Genomic DNA, 22,638 nt, shown 5'->3' with positions numbered 1-22,638 from the left:
TAAAAATTCCTTAGAGAATTACAAATGCTGTGAGAATAATAAATCAACGGAAATAAAAACAAGGCTGATCGCGTTGCTATTTGAGGTCATAAAATATATTTCCTTTTAAAGTACAGGGTGTTTGGCATTTATAATTAATTAATAAACACTATTTCATGAACCAATCGATATCATGAATTGACAGTTTTGTTTGACATTTGGACATTTGATTTGATTCGAAACTTTGAATAAGAAGACTAAGGAAGGAAAATAAAAACACTAAATCACCACAATACACCAAAACACGTTTTGGTGTATTGTGGTGATTTAGTGTTTTTATTTTGCTGTGTAACACCAAAGGTTCCAACCCTCAACTGTAAACTAAGGAAGGAGCATATCAAAAATCTTAGGTCCACCGCGATGGGCCTCAAATATGGCGGACTTAAATTCCGGTTTATCAGTGCCGTTCTAATTTTATTTAAAAAATGTAAAACTATGATGTAGGGTAGACGTGTGCTAGACTCTATAATTTTTTTATTTATTTTACGTTGTGTCATACGTTGTTATAAATGTTGGTAGTAATTAAAATTGTTATAAAAATATAAAATTCTAATAAAAATAGATAAGTTCTAATAATTATTTATAACCTTAAACATTCGATACGCTACTGAAGCAGGTAAGTCAAATTGACGTATCTAAATTCTTTGACATCTAATCTTTGACAAGTAGTAAATAAAAGCAAAAATGGCAAAAAAAATATATAATTAGTTAATTTAAGTGAATTTCATAAATGATCGGTTTATTACACGTATGTATATTATATAGTCACTTACTAGCGAAAAGTTGTTCCATTATTTCACTCGATTTTTGCCGAGATCTACCACACGCTATACAACCAACTTTTAGAGTCTTTTTCGATAAATTGCGATAGTGTCACTGTTATTTTAAGTTCTGCCACACAATTTCCATCTAGATTTACTACCTTTATACAACTATCAGTAGTAGAATAAATAATAAATAACATAAAATAAGCTCCGTAAAGACTGACAAACCCACAAAATTTCAAATCAAATTCAAATGAATCGTCAAACAGAACTGTCAAGGATCCCCACCCTAGAGTCCTTTTTCCGCCCACCATGCATGAATACATGAATAGCATTATGTCTTCTTATTCAAAGATTCGAAATTTATCCATAACCAAAAAAAAATTATTGTACTCAGGAAAACGAGTTCTTTCAAAACCCGAAATAAAAATGCAGGTCCGTATTTAAAAAAATTAAGTTGGTCTCTGTATATCACAAATTATCAGCTAATTTGAAAATCTAAAAATACTATTAGATAGCCCTAATAAAGTGGCTATGAGAATGTGCAATTAGTTTTTGATTTTCTAAAAGGTAACGATAGGAAAAAATAAAATTTATTTTCCAGAAAATCCGTTTTTTCCAAAAAACTCAGCAATCCTTGAAATTTTTAAAACTTTTTGATGACATCTTGGTGAACATTCCAAAGCTCAACTTTACGCTAATTTAACCTTGTTCGTACCTATTACGGTTACCGAGATACCAATGCTCGTACCTCGAATTTGTAGCACCCTGTATATTGCCGAGAGAGCTCCTACATGGAAATTCAAAATATCGAAAAAAAAAAATATTTTAAAACGCTTAAAATATATTTTGCTAGAATAAAAATAAAGTAATGCGAAATAGTTTCTTAAAAATTAAATATCTACTAAAATATTATTGCAGCATGCGTCCAAATAAATCAGTCACTTGGACCATTAGTTTTAAAAATAGCATTTGAAACTAGTCGTGAATTTGTTCCTGTTCAGAAAAAATAGAACTGTGTGACACAAATACCTTTATAAATGCTACAGACTCTACCATTCACAAAAATATCAGTGTAAAAATATAATGTAGGTGAATCACCAGGGTAGAGAAAGACAAAAAAGTTCAGTTATAGGGTCCAATTGTAAGCTTAATATAAGTACATGTAAAGCTGATGGGATTGACATACAAAGTTGCGTTAGCCATGTACCCATAACATTAATTTTAAAGACTATAATGCAATATCTAAATTATTTAAATAACAAATTGCACAGTCATTGGTCGATATATATTTCATTAAACTTTAAAATTCAATCCTCTATGGTAAAGATAACCTCTAACCCTTTAACCTAGTATTTTTAATCACATTACTTTGTAAACAAAATCATATAAATGCGGTCACGTAAATATATAGTGCGAGCCACCAAAGAAAGTAGATCTATGTTTAAAAAAAATACACAATAAAAAAACTCCCAATCAAAATATAATTTACTAGCGTGTACCAGCGACTTCGTTCGCGTCGAATTAATCATTTGAAATGGTGATGATAAAGCAAAACAAGAATTTCCATTAACATACAAACTGGATAAAATTTTCTCGCATTTATATCAGCATGAAAAAAAAACAATATGGCGATATTATTATATAACTTGGTAATATTTGAGGGGTAGTTTCATCTCGTTGGAATTTGGCTTTCGAAAAATTCGTTTGTCAAAAATAAGTTTTTTACGTCAAGCAGTTTAAGCAGAATAGTGGTTAAGAAATTACCCAACTTTTTGGAACACCCTGTATGATTTTTTAAAAAATATCAAAATATGTAAAAAAACAAATAAATTATGGTTGTCCAAGCGTTTTCCCGAAAGACTAACCGTTTTTAAAGAACAAATATTGTAATATTTGAGGGGCGTTTTCACCCTCTTGGAATTTGAGATGCGAGAAACCCCTCCTTATCGAGCCTCTACACCACACAGTCAATCCGTTTGCCAAAAATCAGCTTTAAACGTCAAGCAGTTTAAGCAGAATCGTGATTACTCAATGGTCATATTTTATGAAACACCCTGTATAAATTTATAAGAAATCTTAAAATATGTAAAACAACAAAATAAAATATACGTGTTTAAGAGTTTTTCCGAAAAACTCACCGGTTTTTAAATAAAAAATATTTTAATATTTGAGGGATAGTTTCACCCCCTTAGAATTCGAGTTTCGAAAAATCCCTTCTTATCGAACTTCTACACCCAAAAGTCAATCCGTTTTCCGAAAATCAGCTTTTTACGTCAAGCGCTTTTAGCAGGATCGTGATTAATCAATGACCAGATTTTTCGAAACAGAATAGAAACAAGATATGTAAAAAAACAAAATAAAATATACGTGTTTAAGCGTTTTTTCGGAAACTTGACCATTTTTTAAATAAAAAATATTGTAATATTTGAGGGGTGGTTTCACCCTCTTGGAACTGAAATTTCGAAAAATCACTTATTATCGAACCTCTACACCCCAGAATCAACCTGTAGGCCAAAATTGAGCTTCTTACGTTGAGTGGTTTGAGCAGAATCGTGATTAATCAGTATGTCAGTCACTTAAGGATTTTATATAGGGTGTTTCAAAACAAATGCGAAAAACTTCAGGGGGTGATTCCTTGTTCAAAATAAAGGGTAGTTTGCTTCATAAACGTTGGGTCAAAAGTCAACCATTAGGGAGATATCGCGGTACAAAGATGGCAGAAAAATAATGTTTTAATTTTTTATCTTGAAAACGAAAAGAGATAGACTAATGAAATTTTATGGAAGCATTACTGTTATGAAAACACACTTTCTGGTAATTTTCTCACTTTTTTAAAATGAGTGGAAGGGGTTGAAATAAACTACCCCTATTAAACTTGTTAACGAAATTTAAAGAAAAATCTTATCAAACGCATGCAAAAAAATTAATTTGGATAGTTTAGTTTGTTTAGAAACTTTTTTATCTCTTGTGTTTTTTTGATAAAACTCACCGATTTGAAATTAAAAAATAAAATGTAAAGCATTACCCCATGTCAGGACAAAAAACATTTTTATTTTTTAATATGCACTTTTTTTATTATTTTGTACTTTCATGAATTAAAATACAGAATTAAAAATTGTCTTGGTAAATAATTTTTAAGAGGTTACCGTTCAGAAGAAAATGTAACGATATTACTACGAAATGAAACTGTTTGACAGCAGCCTACTAGATTCTTTATCCTAAAATGTTTTTTGTCCTGACATGTAATGCTTTACATTTTATTTTTTAATTCCAAATCGGTGAGTTTTACTAAAAAAACACAAGAGATAAAAAAGTGTCTAAACAAACTAAACTATCCAAATTTTTTTTTTGCATGTGTTTGATAAGATTTTTCTTTAAATTTCGTTAACAAGAATGATAAGGGTAGTTTATTTCAACCCCTTCCACTCATTTTAAAAAAGTGAAAAAATTACCAGAAAGTGTGTTTTCATAACAGTAATGCTTCCATAAAATTTCATTAGTCTATCTCTTTTCGTTTTCAAGATAAAAAATAAAAACATTATTTTTCCGCCATCTTTGTACCGCGATATCTCCGTAATGGTTGACTTTTGACCCAACGTTTATGAAGCAAACTACCCTTTATTTTGAACAAGGAATCAGCCCCTGAAGTTTTTCGCATTTGATTTGAAACACCCTGTATATTAGTATAGATTGTGTTAATAAGTACTACCACGATTGATCATATTATGATGACTGAATGATTATTCACGACCAGAAAACAGCGAGACAAGAAAAAAAATAGTTGAAATGGATAGTTTTTGATAGTTTTACCGGCCAAGATATAACAAAAAGTCTACAAAATTCTAATTATAATGATTTTACTAAGAACTATGATAATGGTAAAAATGTTATATATGTTATTAAAAAGTAATTCTACAAACGGGATTTTTTCAACCAATTTTCATTTATTTTAGGTATAGGAACATTTATAATCAAAAAGTAACGAATTAAAAACCCTTTTCACTAGTAAAATAAAAAATGGGGTTTCCATTTGAAAAAAATGATGTATGATAATTTTTTGATCGTTCAATTCCATGACTTCTTCTTCTTCGGGTTCCATCTCCTAATGGTGGTTGAAAATCATCATGGCAATTCTAACTTTGTTAACGGCTGCTCTGAATAACTGGTTTGAAGTCATTCCAAACCATTCTCTCAAATTCTTGAGCCATAATGTTCTTCTTCTTCCTTGGCTCCTTCTTCACTTTATCTTTCCTTCTATTATGTTCTGCAGCAGGGTATATTTAGGTCCTCTCATTATGTGTCCAAAGTACTCAAGTTTTCTCTTTTTAAGGGTGTTAATCACCTCTTCGTCCTTCTCAATTCTGCGTCGCAGTTCTAAATTTCTAACCTTGTCAGTCCATGCAATCCTCAGCATACGCCGATAACACCATCTTTCGAATGCCTCAAGCTTCTCCATATCGAACTTTTTAAGTTAATTATTAACCTCTGAACCATAGAGTAGAGTTGCAAATATTTAACTCCTTAGCATTCTTAATCTAAGCTTTAAGTTGATGTCTCCACTGCAGAGATATTTTTTGAGTTTTACACAGGATGCTCTGGTTATTTCTATTCGACCTTTTATTTCTGCTGATTGATCCAAGTTTTCGGTCAACCAACTGCATAGATATTTATATTTTTGTACGCTCTCCATAGGTGTATATCATCTATTAGAACATTGGCTTGGACAATATTATTTAACATGACAGATACGGCCAATATTATTTGACATTCGAACAATTCAATTTTTGAAAGAGATAACCACATGTCTTCTCTTTATGTCATAGTGGCTATCACTAAATTTGACGTTTAGGCTATAAATTTTTCTTGACAGGCTGTTTTTTTCCTCCAAAAATTTTTAATATTTTTTGAGTGTTTGATATGAAAATTTATAAAATTTTAAAAATAATTTAAATGTGTAATAAAAAATGGGGGTACACATTTAAAATAAGAAAGTTGCTGTCAACTTCCGGTATTTCGGGATGTACCGCCATATTGAAAATATGTTTAATCGATAGATCTCGTTGTGAAACAATGATATGCAAAAAATCTCTGATATAGATATTGTAGTTCTCTAGAACCTGGGACAGCCTGTATACCTAAGAAAACCAATAAAAGTTCAATAATTCTGACCTGGATTTAATGGTATCCCAATTCTTCCTAAGGAAGTTGAACAAGGTGGTGTATCCATTCGCACCTCCTGTCAGCATACTGAAGATCAAATAGATGTCGTTATCAGTGAAGTTTCCGTTCTGTTCCAAGACAGTAATATTGAGCAATCGCTCTATCTTCCAAGAATCGTTAGGACATCCTGCCAGAGTTTTGAGCAAGTAAGTTCTTTCACTGGGCTTCCTGCCTTGAGGGAATCGGATAATTCTTTGTAATCCAAATTCCCATTCTTCATTGGTACCCCATTTGAAAACTGGACAAATATACTGATTTGCGACTCTGAAAAAGAAGAAAACATCAAATTTTAACTTTGAAAATAAATATTTTCTTTATAACAATGCTAAAATATTGATATGGTGAATCAGTGCGCCATCTCAGGCTGCTGATGAGTGTAATGCCGGGTCCAGACCAAGGCGATAAAAAGTAAACACGATTTTGAGACAGAAACAAGACAAACTTGCGACAAAAAATGGGGAATTCTGACAAGACAAACTTGAGACAAATTGTCCACACCGCAAGGACAAAAGTACAACAAAGTCAAAAGTTTAGTTGTTGCAAATGAGTTTTATTAATAACCATGTGTGATTTCACTGGTCTCCTACTGTTGGCAGCACACGCCATCCACACTGCGCCGACAATTTGTCGTAAAATATACGAACAAAACATAGACACTTTGATCTTTACCGACTCGAGACGGGACATTGAAAAGTCCCCGAATTTTGAAACAAAGCAAAAATGAGACAGAAATGTCGCAGAAGTGTATTGGATTTGTCGCAATTTTGTTGTAAAACAGGAATGTTTCTGTCTTGTCGTTGTTTTGTCCGCTTGGTCTGGACCCGGCATAAGATACCTGTTTTGTTTACTTACGGATTGCCTTCATCAGGGTTGTCACTTTCCATCCACTTTTTGAAAGCATTCTGGGCTTCCTCGATGCAAGGTTTGTATCCGGCTTGACACAAGAATACTTTGGATGAGCTTCTCAGATGAGCTCTGCCCTCGGATTCGCCTTCTTGAGGTTCATTTCCCAGTTCTTCGTAGAGAGGTGTAAGAAGAAGGCGTACATAAGTCTAAAAATTATTATTTTTAAAAAAAAACTATACAGAGTATTCTGAATAGCACAATGAAAAATCAATTCAAGTTCAGATAAATAAATAGGAACTGCTTTGAGAATTGACAATCAAATTCTTATTCGAATTTTTGCAGAAATCTATTTGCATCCTTATAGCGTCTACATAATATACTTAATATATACAGAGTGATCCGAACTGTATTTCTGAAGCTTTTCGGAGGAGTTTCATTTTTATTTCGATTTTTTCCAAATAATTTCTAAAGTAACGTCAATATTTGGATGAAAATTGGTGTTTGGGAGTTTTTTGCCATGAGAAAGTTGATTTTGATGTCAATATGACTCCTACTTTGTAGAGGGCGCCACCTATATATTTTTTACTGGTTTGAAGAGTAATAACTTTTCGGCCGTACCTGTGTAAAACTACTGAATAAAAAAATATAAATTTACGATAATTTTTACGTAAATAAGGTCTCTTGGTAAAGATCGCTACCAGTAATGGTTCTCGAGTTGTTAGAGTAAAATCATAAATTTGAAATGTTTTTGTGCCAAAAGTTCTACAGAAACTGTTTTGAAAAAAATAATAAATGATTAATTTAAAAAATAAATGATTAATTTTAAAAAAAAATTATTAATTTAAAAATATAAAAAATATATCTACTCAACATATGTTAATTTTTTGTCAATAATGACATGTATTGACTATTTCTGTTCTAAATATCTTGAGAACTGTTGCTCACAGCGATTTTTACCAAGAGACATTTTTTACGTAAAAAATCACGAAAAAATATATTTTTTTACTCAGTAGTTTTATACAGGTACGGACGAAAAGTTATTACTCTTCAAAACAGTCAAAACCTTTGTCAAAACACATGTAGGTGGCGACCCCTACAACCAGGAGTCATATTGACATCAAAATCAAATTTCTCATGTCAAAAAACTCTCAGACCCTAATTTCCATCCAAATATTGACGTTACTTCAGAAATTATTTGGAAAAAATAGAAATAAAAATGAAACATCTGCACCCTGTATCTCCGAAACTAAGCATTTTAGGACATACATTTATACGAACTTTTTTACTTAGTTTTATCTCCAGAATATGCTACCGGCGTTTCCGGAATACAGTTCGCACCACCCTGTATAGTATCTTAAAATATAATTGACATTTAGTGTAAATGAATAAGTTTTATTCATTGTTAATAAATTGTAGCCAAAAAAATCATTTATTTGCAATTTTTCAGAATTACCTGGAATTTTTTATGTACTGCTGAACTGTCAATATGTTTCCCTATGTGGTCGATAAGTGTGAACACTGGATCCCAAGCGAGATATTCTCTTTCGTTCTTCAAAAACAGCGTCATATTCAGCGCAGTAGCGAAGCTGAGGTCGCCTGCGTAAGCCAAGTTCCAAGCATCGTGAAGTAGCTTGGCCCTGGTATAGACTGGAATTTTGGTTCTGTTCTCGGTTTGAAGATATCTGGCTAACATATTCCAGTTATCTACGTCATAGTTTACAGGGAATGGACCTGCGTGATAAAATAAGAATAACAATTTACATGATCAAAATCATATAGTGGGTGATTCCCTAACTTGGAATAAATGCAAAAAAGTATTTGTGGGTATGCTAGGTACCATACAGTAAAAAAAAACGGCATAAATGAACGCTTGTTTTCTTTTTTTATGTATAAATTATATCATGAAAATATCATCGATCTTCATTTCGAAGGCAACTGGACGCCGTTTTTTTTTTCGATCACATTTGTATATAGAGATTAAGGAAGATGAATAATTCAACCCATATACACTTAATATACTATATGATCGAAAAAAAAACGGCGTCAAAGACGGCTGGGAATGACATTCGTTAATTTTGGCGAGATCAAGCCCTAGACATAATTTGCTGGGCCCGTGTTTTTCTTTATTATTTACTGCTATTTACGGCCAGTTATCCTTAAGAAGGTTGTAATTTATTTTATATTGAGTAAGGATGAGTTTTAAATTATGTAGTTTAAAATTTGAGAAAAAATAGTAATTTTTGGAAATAGATTGTGTCTGGGAATATTCTATTCTTTTTTACTCTCTCTATAATTAGCGTTAATTTTTGACGAGTCTTATGTGAATTTTTAGTAAGTGACGTCTAAAGATTAACCTCGCCAAAATTATCAACGATTGTCACTCCCCAGCCATCTGACGCCGTTTTTTTTCGATCATACGATATAAGTAGCATTTAGTCAAACGAAGGCAGTTTTTGACAAAGGTGTCTGATAATGGCTGAATAGCCGAAATGGGTCACTAATAAACAATTTAGAATGAATAATATATTGATTTTCATTCATAACATTTAATTTTGATCATGAGCAACCATTTTGAGAAAATGAAAAGACTCTATATAACTAATTACCTATCTCTTCTGGATTGATTATGATAAATTGATCATTAGATAGCATATTCTTCAACTCTATTTCTCTCTTTCCCGCATCATCCAAATCAGGGAGTGGTGTCTAAGAAATTCATTTTATCCGTCTGATAATGAATCACAGGAATCCACCACAAGAACTTTTCTTGGTCAGTACATCGTGAGCCTTTCTCTTAAATAGACCCTCTGAAAATTAACCATTGTTAGAAAATTCAGGAAATCATATTTGTTTGTTTGTTGTTTTCTTATTTAATAATAAGTAATAGTTATTTATGGTAAAATAAAGTTATCTTACAAATACCCAAGCAGCATTTGGACGTCGGGACAAGTGTTGTGTCACGGCGACCAAACGTCGGGGCAACGTCGCGCATTAACCTCGTGCCAACCCTAGTCTACCAGTTTGGAGAATACCCTTTGGGTCGAAACGACGTTGGATACCGACGTTGGCTGAAGCCCAATTTATTCAAACTGCAACGTTGTTTAAAATCCTAATCACAGAAATACAAAACTAATATGGCGTCTAAGTCGCGTTTTATCCTAAATTGGGATAATTATAGTAAAATATTATTTTTATGATTTAAGTTAGAGACAGTCAGATGGCAGGAAGGAAAAACAAACAAAAGTATTTAAGTGGAGGATGTTTGAAGATCATAATTATTGAAACACTTTAACCGACTCTGTAACTCGTTACACAAGGCAAAAAAGTTAAACGCAAACAACTTTATTGATAAATGTATTGTTTCTACTTTGAAAAATACTAATGGGCCTTAAAATTAAAGAAGTTTAAAATTTTTCTTGAATTTTTTTTTTAGTAAAATGAGAATAATTTATTCGCAGTCGAAAAATTGTTTCCGCGTGTTTTTAGGGTCAAATATTTCAAGTTAATGTATTCAAAAAGCAGGAATTATTTTTAGGAACAAATATTTTCTTATTTAACAACATGGCGGCTTTCACTTTGCCTTTGGAGATTACAGTAGTTCGAGTAGTCGCATACTGACTAATAAAGTCGCAGTTCAGTTTAACAGGTAGTATATCATCATCCTAGAGTCTAGTTTTCTAGCCGGCCCTCTATAATATAAATAAACGAGGGAGTGATAACGAATGGTAATATATGCCTATTATTTAAATTTAGTTTTATATGTACCTTTCTTTATGTCCCATTTTTAATTAAGTTTTTTATAAAAAAAAAAACAAAAAACAGCACTGAACGGTCTGACTGAACAGAACAATGAAGTGAAAATTTAAAATTAAGGTTATGGTTCAATACAGTTGCAAAGGTAGTGACTCGACGTCCTACCAACGTACGAATAAGGAAATCTATGGTTGGTTAGTAAAACAGACGACGTTTGCATAACGTTGGAATAGGTCCTGAAACTGAAGTCGGAAAACTCTATATTGTCCAACGTTGTAACTACGTTGTCCGAATCACCTAAAGATCACTTAAGCAAAAAGTGTCATAAGACAACGTTTATTCGACGTCGCAGAAGCTTTACTTGCTGTAGTACTAGTCCTCAACGTCGGCACAACGTTATAAAAACGTTTAAATTTATTTTAATACCCAAGGTAGGAGCTAACTATTTTTGTAACTAATCCAACGTTGAAGCGAAACATATGGTCGCAAGTCGAAAAAATGCTACTTGCACTCACGCTGGAAATGTATAATGCTAATTAAGTAACTTGTATGTTATAAAAAATAAAAGTTATAAAGTATAAATTGAAGTAAAAAAGAATTTGAGCAAATACTCACTTATTGAAGGTTAGACACACCATAGACGCTTAGTTTGTACACGGCCAGTTTGCGCACTTTAACCTGTACTACTGCCTTTCGCATACAGACGCAGTTTTATAGCACAGTTTTGTCTACAATGAACAGAGTGACGCACCTACTAATAGTTTTATCTAATTTCTTACAATAAAATGGCTTCCCGAAATATAGTTCTGTTTTGAATTCCGCTTGCTTGTGCAATACAGAAAAAAATATTCCTGTCACTCTATATAATGTACTGTATACTTTTTATTTTCAATGAACATGACAAGTTTTTTTATAATTCAAGTTTTTATTAAACTGACATAAAATCGGTTTATTAGAGTTCGATATTTTCTTTCAAGTTAATAATAGACTGAGTTTTGGCTATGGACCGAACTAAAATAAACTCAACAAGCTCACACATGTTCAGGCTTCTGAGTTTGCGCATTTTTTATTCAAGCAGGGTCTGGCCGACAGTCTGCAGTCGCCTGAAAGTGCCCACACACCTGCCGATATACCTGGACAAATCATGTTTACACAGGCGGTCTGTATGATAAAATTGAGTGTCTGTGAGTGTCTTTAGCTACTAGAAACGTAAGTAATAAGGAATCCAGCAACTTAACGATACCATCTAAAGGGTAAAGTCACTGAAAGGATATGGCATTGGAATTTAATAGTGATACATTGTAAATTATATTTATTATACTTAATATCATATTCTTTATTGCTATTGGGGTATCAGTACCTGGTGAATATGTGCTGTTTTATTACTGTAGTTCCTGGTTACTGTGACAACTGGGAGACGGTCCTTTGTGATCCATGAGCCCGCTATTTCGTTGATGGTGATGGGTTCTGGTAAAGTTTTGTCAAATCGTGCTTGTTCGGTTAGGGATAGCCAGATATCATCACCGAAGAATGTTTTAAATTGTCTGTATAACAAAAGAGGATACATGTATATACAGGGTGGCGCACATCATTCGACTCGGTTGATTATACGAAAACGGAAAGATGAAGAAACAAAATATTTTATGGGTATATGTGAAATTTTCAAAAGCTTTTAAAATCGACATTAGTTCATGGACTTTATTTAAATTTATAACAGGTTATTTTTATTTAATTTACCTACAATAAGATTAATAAGTAAATATTTATTATTTTATCAAGAAAAATGAAGCAGAATCTGCTGGTGGAAGGAATGGATATGTTACTAGTGATTTTATTTTGTGAGGAAAATTTCTTGTTGCCCTGAAGGGTTTATGCCCAAAGACATCCAAATATCAATTTTCTTGACAAGCGTTCCTTTGAAAAACAACTTTTCCTATTTCGTAGAGCTGATAGTGAGGTACATGACAAACCTGCTAGGTAGAAACCTGTCGTTGAAAGTGAAGAAAATTAATTTGCCTTAATTGGTTCTTTTATAGAAAATCCAATATTTCTACAAGTCATCGTAATGTAAAAATCAAAGAACTACTTCCTTATTTTCCTTGATAAAATAATAAATACATACCTACTTATTAAACTATTGTAGGTAAATCACATAAAATTAAACTGATATAAATTTTGAAAATCGAAAATAGCTACTAACTGTCACTAGCAAATTGCCATGGTGACACCAGCAATCTTGATTGCCATTTTATTGAAAAATCGGTTTTTATTCAAAATCTGAGCCAGGTAGGTATAGAAAACCCTAATATAGTTTGAAAGAGCATTTAAATCTGCTTCGAATTATTTAAAAAAAATACATAGTGTTGCATTTGAAATAACGAAGTATTTATGTAAAATAAATATTTAAAATAGACCAGCAATTTTTAATACCCCTGTATACATTTAAGGAAGGAATAACAATTTTTAGTAAAGTTTATTTTTCTGGCTTCAAAGTTAGCACAAGAATTAACCTTGAAAAGTAATGTACAGGGTGTTGACAAACTATTTTATTATAACATGCAAATTTAAATATCTTTAAATATCTCAAAAACTAAAGCATTTAAACATATTAAACCCTTATAATATATGCCTTATTTTATGCCCAAGAATACAAAAATAAAATAAAATACCAGGTGTTCCATAAGAAAAAATATAACACTTTGGTATGGATCTTAGTTCTGACACATCCTGTACATTTGAAAATAATTTTAAATTATGTACATTTCCTTCCCACATATATCCATAAAATATTTTGTTTCTACATCTTTCCGTTTTTGTATAATCAACCGATAATTTAAATGACTTATTTCATACATCTTTACTAGAATTATTTGAGCTCTATTATTTGCTAATTCAATTATTTCAAGATTTTACACTTGAAGTAGTTAGAAAAGTAAACAATTATAGTTAGTTACCTATCAGCCATAAACCTTTGCATTCCATGCCTGAATGTACTCTCTCCTAATGTATAATTTAACATTCTAAACACCAATTCTGTCTTAGCCGAAGAAGAATCTTGTTTAATTGCAGTGTTTTTTCCATGTGGATATCTTTTACTGAATTCATAGTAAATAGAATACAGCATGGTAGTGGGCCAGTTATTAAATGTTTCGTTTTCACCAATCTAAAATTAATATTTTTTTTCCTTTAGACAGACCTCAGTGACAGAGAGAGAAGAGTAGAAGAGGTTTATGTCCAACGATGGACTGAACAAAGCTAAATAGAGATTAAGACCTTCAAAAATACCTTTAATGTGGTAAAGGCTGTGATGTATCTGACCAAAGCATTATTGATATGGGCATCACTCCACCAGAATGGAGTGGCCAGTGCTCCAAGCCATTGATATACCAGTTCCTGAGTCAAATGCCAGGATCCTTTGCTGCTTAGCTCACTTTCTCTTAAATCAAATGTAAAAAAGATTTTTAAATTTACATTCTAAAAAAACTAAAAGTTTATCAATTTTTGCAAAAAATATACAGTTATTAACTTAATCCTGTCGTAAATATGTATCTACAGACTTACTCTAAACTTGTTAAAACATAGTAAAAATATATTATTTACTTAAACAACAGGACTCCCCAACTGTCTGCTGGTTTGGTAGCTTGATAATTGGGCAAAGCGAAGATATTCAACTCTGGAAGAGGATACGGGGACCCCCAGAAGTGTTCCAGGAACTTAACTGACTTGGAAACCTTCGTGGTGACGTTACTTAAGGCTTCGATGAAGTCCGGCCTTGCCCAAACTCTCATTTTTATGTCTGGAAAATAAACTATTAAACAAAATTGTTACATCCAGTTATTTTAGAGGTAAAATTATGTTCTATTTATTTTTTAATATAATAATTTATTCCCGATAACAAGATTTCATTATTGTTCCAAAATATGGCGAATGCGCTAGGTTACCTTCGCTATCGCTGACATTCAAAGTGATGTGACTCAGTTCTGATACAACAAAAGCAAACGAAAATGTAGCCATTGGAGGTGTTCTCTGGAATTTGTCCGCTACCCAATACTTGCTATTTTAGAAAAAAAAAATTATTAATTAAATACAAAAAGATATTTTCTTATTACCTGGTATCACCAGTTGATTCTACAGGCGTATTAAAAATCGCCCTCATGGTATTAGGGCGTATCAGTGTCAGTTGGAATGGCACTTTGTATCCTGGTTCGTCAAAGCAAGGAAATACGTTTCTAGCCATATTGGGTCTCAAAAATGTAGCATAGTACCTAAAAATAATACAGGGTTGTTCACCACATACGACACGAGGTATTGTAGCTAAACGATTAGATCTTTACAAATTGTAAGTTTTGGGTTCGTTGAAAGACTATTAGAGCTACGATTTAAAAATATTTTTACAAGATACAGAGTGTCCCAGATAAATAAAAAATATCAAAGTTTTATTTTTTTAAATGGAACACCCCGTATATTATATTATTAATATGATTAAGGTTTATCACACTTAAACCTTACCGTTTTTCAAATATTTGGATTTTTGTCAAAATACAGTAATAATTTTAATGCTTCCTTTCTCTAGGCTTATTTACGTTTTTAAACCAAATATTGTACTGAAGTATTTCTATTTACTAAATTTTGTGTTGCAATAATAAAAATTATACTACTATACTATCTAAAGGTATACAGGGTATCTAAAAATTTATTTTAAATAATTACTAGATTTAAACGGCAATAACTTGTTTAATTTAAGCGGAACACCCTGTATATTTTAGAAGAATCAGATGCACAATTTATTTGTCTATTAAATTGTATTATACCATTTTTTACTTATCCCTTCAAGTTTTCGTAAAAAATGCATTTTTTTAATTTAGACCTGCATTTATCAATATACCCATGGAATATTGACATTTTGGATTGTTTTTAAGGCAACAAATGTACAAAATGTACAGGTGCTAAAAACGATAATATTACTAGCCCATTTCTTTACAAAAAGAAAACTATTTAAATGTTTATAAATGAGTATACCATTAATTAAATATACCACCATTATCCGCAGAAATATTAATTAATTACATATTTAATTGTGTTTCTTGATAAATTATTCTAAATAAATATGGATTTGAATCAGAAATCAATATAATAATAAATTATGAAAATGAACGTCTCTGTTATAAATAAACATTCTTCAAAAAATTAAATTAAATTTTTAAGGTGTTCCTTTTTACCACACTGTCTAATACACATACAAAATTCAGTCTTTTAGTATTTGGAGCAATTATTAATATAAACAAAATAATTAATCAACGCAAACAGTAAATTAATGTAGTTTGAATACTGGAATCATATTAATTGATCCTCTTTAACAAATATTTAACAGTTATTTTTTTATTTTTTTAACGAAATAAACAAATTATATCGACAATATTAGTATCTGTACTCTTTAAGAATTTGTTACAACCTCGGTTACAACTTTAAAAATAATTTAAAATGTCAATATTCTATGGGTATATATTGATAAATGAGGTCTAAATTACAAGAAAATGTATTTTGTACGAAAACTTGAAGAGATAGGTAAAAAATGGTGTAATACAGTTTGATAGACAATTGCATCTGATTGTCATAAAATATACAGGGCGTTCCATTTAAAATAAACAAGTTATTGCCGTTTAAAGCTAGTAGTTATTTAAAATAAATTTTTAGACACTCTGTATAAGCCTGTATAAGGTAGTATAATTTTTATTATTGCAACACAAAATATGGTAAACAGAAATACTTCAGTACAATATTTGGTTTTAAAAGCTTAAATACGCCTAGAGAAATAAAGCATTGAAATTATTACTCTATTTTGACAAAAACCCAAATATTTAAAAAACGATAACGTTCAAGTGTGATAAAATCAAATTTGCCTTTATTTTAATCGTAGAAACTAAAAATGTAATAATATACAAGGTGTTCCATTTAAAAAAATACAACTTTGATATTTTTTATTTATTTGGGACACTCTGTATCTTGAAAAAATATTTTTAGATTGTAGCTCTAATAGTCCTCCAAAGAACCCAAAACTTGCCCATATAGCACGTCCAAATGAAATTACGTTTCTACAAGGGAGACACATGAGAAACAACATATGTTAAAGTGAACCTAAGTGTTCATCTAGTTCTAACATATACATATGAGATACACGCAGGTTTATATTGATAAAATTGTGTGATACAGTGTTTACTAGTTGTATACCGTATGCACTCAAGATTCTAAAGAGTTTTTTGTAACGTAACAAATAATTATTAAAATGATGAAATTTAACGTCGGTATATGAGACATACAATGTATATGTCATATATATGTGTGATACTTCGTATCACAGTTGTGCCTATAGTATACACCTTGTAAAAATGTAACGTATACACATAATATAAATTTCTATATAAACACTTTGTAATAGTGTACTGTTGTGTCTACATTCTACCATGAAATGAAGGTGTGCGCACGCGCGGATAGCCTCAGCGTAGATACACCGACCAAGTGTATCTTATGTGTTCTCTCTCCTTTCTAGGAGTGGTATGCGTTAGCAGCCATTATTGTTTTATCATTCGGAAGCTCTATATAAATGTTCTGTTTGTGTGTAGTTTAAAAGAGATTTTAAGGTAAGCACAAGTTTTTAATTACCTTGTTACACCTTCCTAAGAGTATTATTAATATTATAGCAACGACTCTTCCCTTATTCGATACCCAATTTACCAAATTTTGACTCCAATGAATGAAAACTCCAAATATTCTCGTATGATAAAGAGGTTAGCTCTGCAATATATATTTTTTTTTAATTTGGAAATAATAAAAATCTAAATGGACCAAAGAAAGAAAGATTTAAACACTTCAAAGAACTTCTTACACTGATATTCGGTAAGTTATTGATGGATCAATATACAGGTATGTTTAATATTCAATAATCAGTTTCATATAAAATTTAAGGGTGAGATTGTCAATCTGAGATTGTTAATCTCGATGAATGAGTATGCTAACAAACCAACTGCTTGGAGGGAAAAGAAGAGAAAAAAATGACTAAACGATGAGGTCCACCAAATCGTGACGATATACCAGTGTTTACCATTTTAGTATGTTGTTATACTAGGTACTTACTTATATTTTTAATACATTTTGATATAAATTCTGTTCTTTTACAGTGTTTTCTTACTTCTGGTTTCTGCAGTGTAAATAATTATTATTATTGTGTTATTTGCGCTATTGCGTTCTATGATATAAAGAAATATAAGAATTTTATTTTTAACCACATAATCCATTTTATGGAAGAAAAATGGTACATTTTATACAAAACAAAAATGGAACAATTTTAAGGCTACTTCTCTTGAACTTACCATCGAGATACTTTTGGAAAATACAAAGTTTTGCCTTCCTAATTTTCGTTCTAATAAGATATAATTGATATCATTGAATAAATATTTCTTAAAAAGAACGAAAAGTTAGCCATCAAAACTTGTATTATTTCTTAAATTCGTTCATAAGAAGTAGTTTTATCTAGCAGAAGATGTATATACGAAGCAAAATACATACGTATACACGCGGTAGTCACAATTGCAATGTGTAAACAGAGTTTAAACGTAATACACAAGCACTGTGTATCCTACGGCACACTGTGTATCCCTTACTTTGTGTATACGTAAATGCTATACTGTGGCTACATTGTGAGGCGGACGTTTAACCTTTGTGCATACGTGTTGAAGTACAATGTGTAAACGTAGCATATTTACATCTGGGGAATTGTGTCACCCTGTGTCTACATCTAATAATGTAAACACATCGTAAATGTGATTTGATGTGCTGTATGGGTGCAAACTTTGCAAAAATTTGCATTTGCGATTAGCTACAATAGTCCGTGTCGTATGTGGTGAACAACCCTGTATATTACAGACAATGTAAAAAAATGGTTTACATAATGTGAACGCATTTTAACATTGGTACGTCACTAGAACTTAAAGAACAGAAATGTGAGAACATGGAGGAAAGTGGGGGTTGATAATAGATACTTCCAAAATATTAAATCATTAATAAGACAGTAATGTTAATGTAAAATGAGATTATGTGGTTGTAAATAAGCTATTTTTTCAAAAGATCATTGCTCTCTGATTGTTATACTTTACCATTTCTTCTCTTTAGTTGTTGGATCAATATAGGTACTCCTGAACAAGCCCTCTGTGGTGTCATTGAAGAGTTGTCCTTCAAATTCAAGATATATCTCTAAAACTGCTCCAGTGTTCATGGTGGTGTCCAGTTCGATGTTTATCATGGACTGTTTTTCCACTTGCTTCCAACGGGTTCCCAACATTTGAACTTTATAGCTTCTTTTATCATCATCTTCTCTTGCTCTACAAAACACCACAATTTCAGTTACTCTTAAGTTAACGACGTTAAAAATATACGGAATTGATAAAACCAACAATGTGATCAAAATTGTTTTTTATAATTTTTAATCAGTTTTTTTTCAAAAACAAGGAGTTCAAAAATCAACTTTAACCCTAATATTTTTATATTTTCTAAAAAATAGATTAAATTTCCTATATACACACTGTAATTTTTTAAAATTTTATGACCAGGTATGCTACTTTTTTAAGGGCCTCAAATAGGGCTAAAAAATAGCCAAAAATTTACAATTTTTCGACTTTTTTCCATATACCAGGTGCATCTCAAAAGAGAAAACAGTTTTCTTGCAATTTTACGTATATAAATAGAGCTCACCTGAAGAAGGGTAAAGGCCCAGAAACCGGTCGTGAGAGTTTGGTTGATTTTCCCGAAATGATAAACAAAACGTGGAATTTGTCATAACAGTTCACGGCAAAAATTATATATCCAAAAAAATCCTTATGGGTTTTTCGCCACTGCACTGCAAGAAAAATCTACAAAATAAAATAGTTATTTTTTGTAAACACTTGTGGCGTTAAACCTAAACGGACGCTGCTTGTCAGAAGTTGTGTTTACAGTAAAAAAAATTTGCCTAACAAAGAAAAAAATGCTTAACGTTTCGGAAAGTTTTCTCTTTCCGTCGTCGGAAGCAAAAAAATATAAAGAATCAAGAAAAAAACTATTTAAAATATTTAAAATTGAACTATTCGAGAACACTGTACTTTTTAAAACAGATACGTCTACAAGAAATCGTTGACGTTCTGTTAAAATGACATTATATTAAGTTAAACTTCAAAACTAACAATTACTACCTGATAATTACTTAATAAGGTAAAACCAAAAGCCCAAACTTTCTGTATGATTATTTTTAAATTTTACGTATGTTATGTTTATTTATGTAATGTTCTTTAAAATCAAAGAAGCGATTGCCATACATTACTAACATCTACAGATGCATGGAGGCAATACATTTATTTTCATTAGATTGAATTAAAAAGCCTCTTTTATTTTTCTTTTAGAGACTATCGCTTCTTTCATTATAATTTTATGTTATTAAAATTTATTCTGTGCCCTGTGTCCCATATGCTGACAAATCTTAGATTTGTGAAAATCTCCCTTTCTTAAATAATCTTTATGTTCTTTAATTCTAACATTTAAGGGTCTAGATGTTTCACCAATGTAAAATTTATCGCATTCACAGGGTATTACATCTAGACCCTTAAATGTTAGAATTAAAGAACATAAAGATTATTTAAGAAAGGGAGATTTTCACAAATCTAAGATTTGTCAGCATTCATGGGACACAGGGCACAGAATAAATTTTAATAACGCCAAAATTATAATGAAAGAATAGCCTCTAAAAGAAAAATAAAAGAGGCTTTTTCAATTCAATCTAATAAAAATAAATGTATTGCTCATGCATCTGTAGATGTTAGTAATGTATGGCAATCGCTTCTTTGATTTTAAAGAACATTACATAAATAAACATAACATACGTGAAATTTAAAAATAATCATACAGAAATTTGGGCTTTTTGGTTTTACCTTATTAAGTAATTATCAGGTAGTAATTGTTAATTTTGAAGTTTAACTTAATATAATGTCATTTTAACAGAACGTCAACGATTTCTTGTAGACGTATCTGTTTTAAAAAGTAAAGTGTTCTCGAATAGTTCAATTTAAATATTTTAAATAGTTTTTTTTCTCGATTCTTTATATTTTTTTGCTTCCGACGACGGTAAGAGAAAACTTTCCGAAACGTTAAGCATTTTTTTTTGTTAGGCAAATTTTTATTACTGTAAACACAACTTCTGACAAGCAGCGTCCGTTTAGGTTTAACGCAGAAGTGTTTACAAAAAATAACTATTTTATTTTGTAGATTTTTCTTGCAGTGCAGTGGCGAAAAACCCATAAGGATTTTTTTGGATAGATGAATCCGCCACATAGGTATAGACATTTTTTAAGAATTATATAATCTGTTCGCAAAAGAGACTCACCCTATACCTTTTTTATTTTTTCAGTTAAATAAACAAGATTTGGTACGTTAGTATACGACATAAATCAGAATTGATTGAAGTATTCAATTGTTTTCTGCCACTTCCTGTTTCACCGGAAATGACTACAACTTTTGATTTTTAGATGACAGCATTGGTATTTTTTCTCTCTCTTTAGTGGATAGAAACTGACTAGACATTCTGAATATAATAACAACTGTATATGTCAACTTTTGACATTCTCTCTTAAAAAAATCGTATTTAAATTTCAGTCTAGAGTGTTAACAACACTAATTTTTAATCAAGGAGCCTTGGAAAAATAGATTTGATCATCTAATGTTTTTTTTTGTCTTGTCCTGGCCGGTTAAAAGATGCCGAAATCGTATTTTTAATAATAATTCAATTTTTTCAAATGGACAAGGTTGGCTCATTAACATATTTGGAAAAAGCATTTTTTTACGAATAATTTGGTACCACACACTTGGTATTTCGAGTCAATTTGTCGTTATAAACCGCATGGTTCAATTTCAAATAAACCATATGCGAAAATGTCAAAAGTTGACTTGGTATGACATGTCATTCTATTCAGAGTGTCATTTTCTTTTGAATAAAGTAGAAATATACCGAGTGTGCCATTTAAAAAATCAAAAGTTGTAGTCATTTCCGGTGAAACAGGAAGTAACCGAAAACAATTGAATACATCAATCAATTCTAATTTATATCATATATTAACATACCAAATCTCGTTTTTTTTATCTGAAAAGATAAAAAAAAGTTATACAGGTGAGCCACTTTTGATATAGCCACTTTTTGGTATATGTCTATGTCAGCGATTAAAAATCCCTATATTGTTTTCATAGGTACTTCGTCTATTTTTTACTATTAACAAAAACAGATATTTTGGGTGTCAAGTCTTCGCTTTGATCATCATTTTTTCATTACGCAGTTAGAAAAAAAAATACTGTAAGTGTGGAAACGCAGTGCAAGCAAGTTTTCCGCTTCGATAGTCGGCGCCGATCTGGGTTAGTCTTGGTTATTCTTGACATCGTTCGCAACTTTGCGTATACGCATCACGTGTATTGTTATACGGCTTTTTCGGAGATGCGAGCAGGGTTCGGAAGCAGTTAATTAAGAGGTAATTTACCTGGTTAACTACGTGTAGTTTTTCTTCTAAAATTACGTCTTTTCCCGTTCATTAACTACATGAAAACTACGTTATTAATGAACTACGTATTGATATTATGATATACAGGGTGTTCCAAAACAAATGCGAAAAACTCCAGGGGGTGATTCCTTGTTCAAAATAAAGGGTAGTTTGCCTCATAAACGTGGGGTCAAAAGTCAACCATTAGGGAGATATCGTGGTACAAAGATGGCGGAAAAATAATGTTTTTATTTTTTATCTTGAAAACGAAAAGAGATAAACTAAAGAAATTTTACGGAAGCATTACTGTTATGAAAACACACGTTCTGGTAATTTTTTCACTTTTTTAAAACGAGTGGAAGGGGTTGAAATAAACTACCCCTATCATTCTTGTTAACGAAATTTAAAGAAAAATCTTATCAAACACATTTAATTTGGATAGTTTAGTTTGTTTAGAAACTTTTTAT

General features: G+C 31.2%; 1 protein-coding gene across 1 annotated transcript in view; it reads right to left on the bottom strand.

The window, feature by feature from the left end:
* Nucleotides 1–22,638, bottom strand: part of LOC115876170 (aminopeptidase N-like) — a 35,521-nt gene that overhangs the window by 8,210 nt on the left and 4,673 nt on the right. Inside the window, 13 exon segments of the mRNA XM_030891855.1 lie at nucleotides 5,976–6,290; nucleotides 6,879–7,078; nucleotides 8,326–8,603; nucleotides 9,479–9,569; nucleotides 9,571–9,658; nucleotides 9,660–9,679; nucleotides 11,986–12,169; nucleotides 13,580–13,788; nucleotides 13,911–14,061; nucleotides 14,226–14,421; nucleotides 14,567–14,679; nucleotides 14,735–14,890; nucleotides 18,776–19,000. Of these exon segments, the coding sequence (XP_030747715.1) occupies nucleotides 5,976–6,290; nucleotides 6,879–7,078; nucleotides 8,326–8,603; nucleotides 9,479–9,569; nucleotides 9,571–9,658; nucleotides 9,660–9,679; nucleotides 11,986–12,169; nucleotides 13,580–13,788; nucleotides 13,911–14,061; nucleotides 14,226–14,421; nucleotides 14,567–14,679; nucleotides 14,735–14,890; nucleotides 18,776–19,000 (2,226 nt within the window).

The sequence above is a fragment of the Sitophilus oryzae genome, unplaced genomic scaffold (assembly GCF_002938485.1).
Source record: "Sitophilus oryzae breed Bouriz unplaced genomic scaffold, Soryzae_2.0 scaffold_1420_pilon_pilon, whole genome shotgun sequence".
In the NCBI taxonomy this organism is placed as follows: domain Eukaryota; kingdom Metazoa; phylum Arthropoda; class Insecta; order Coleoptera; family Curculionidae; genus Sitophilus; species Sitophilus oryzae.
The sequence above is the reverse complement of the archived record's forward strand: the minus strand, read 5'-3'. Positions and strand labels throughout refer to the sequence as shown.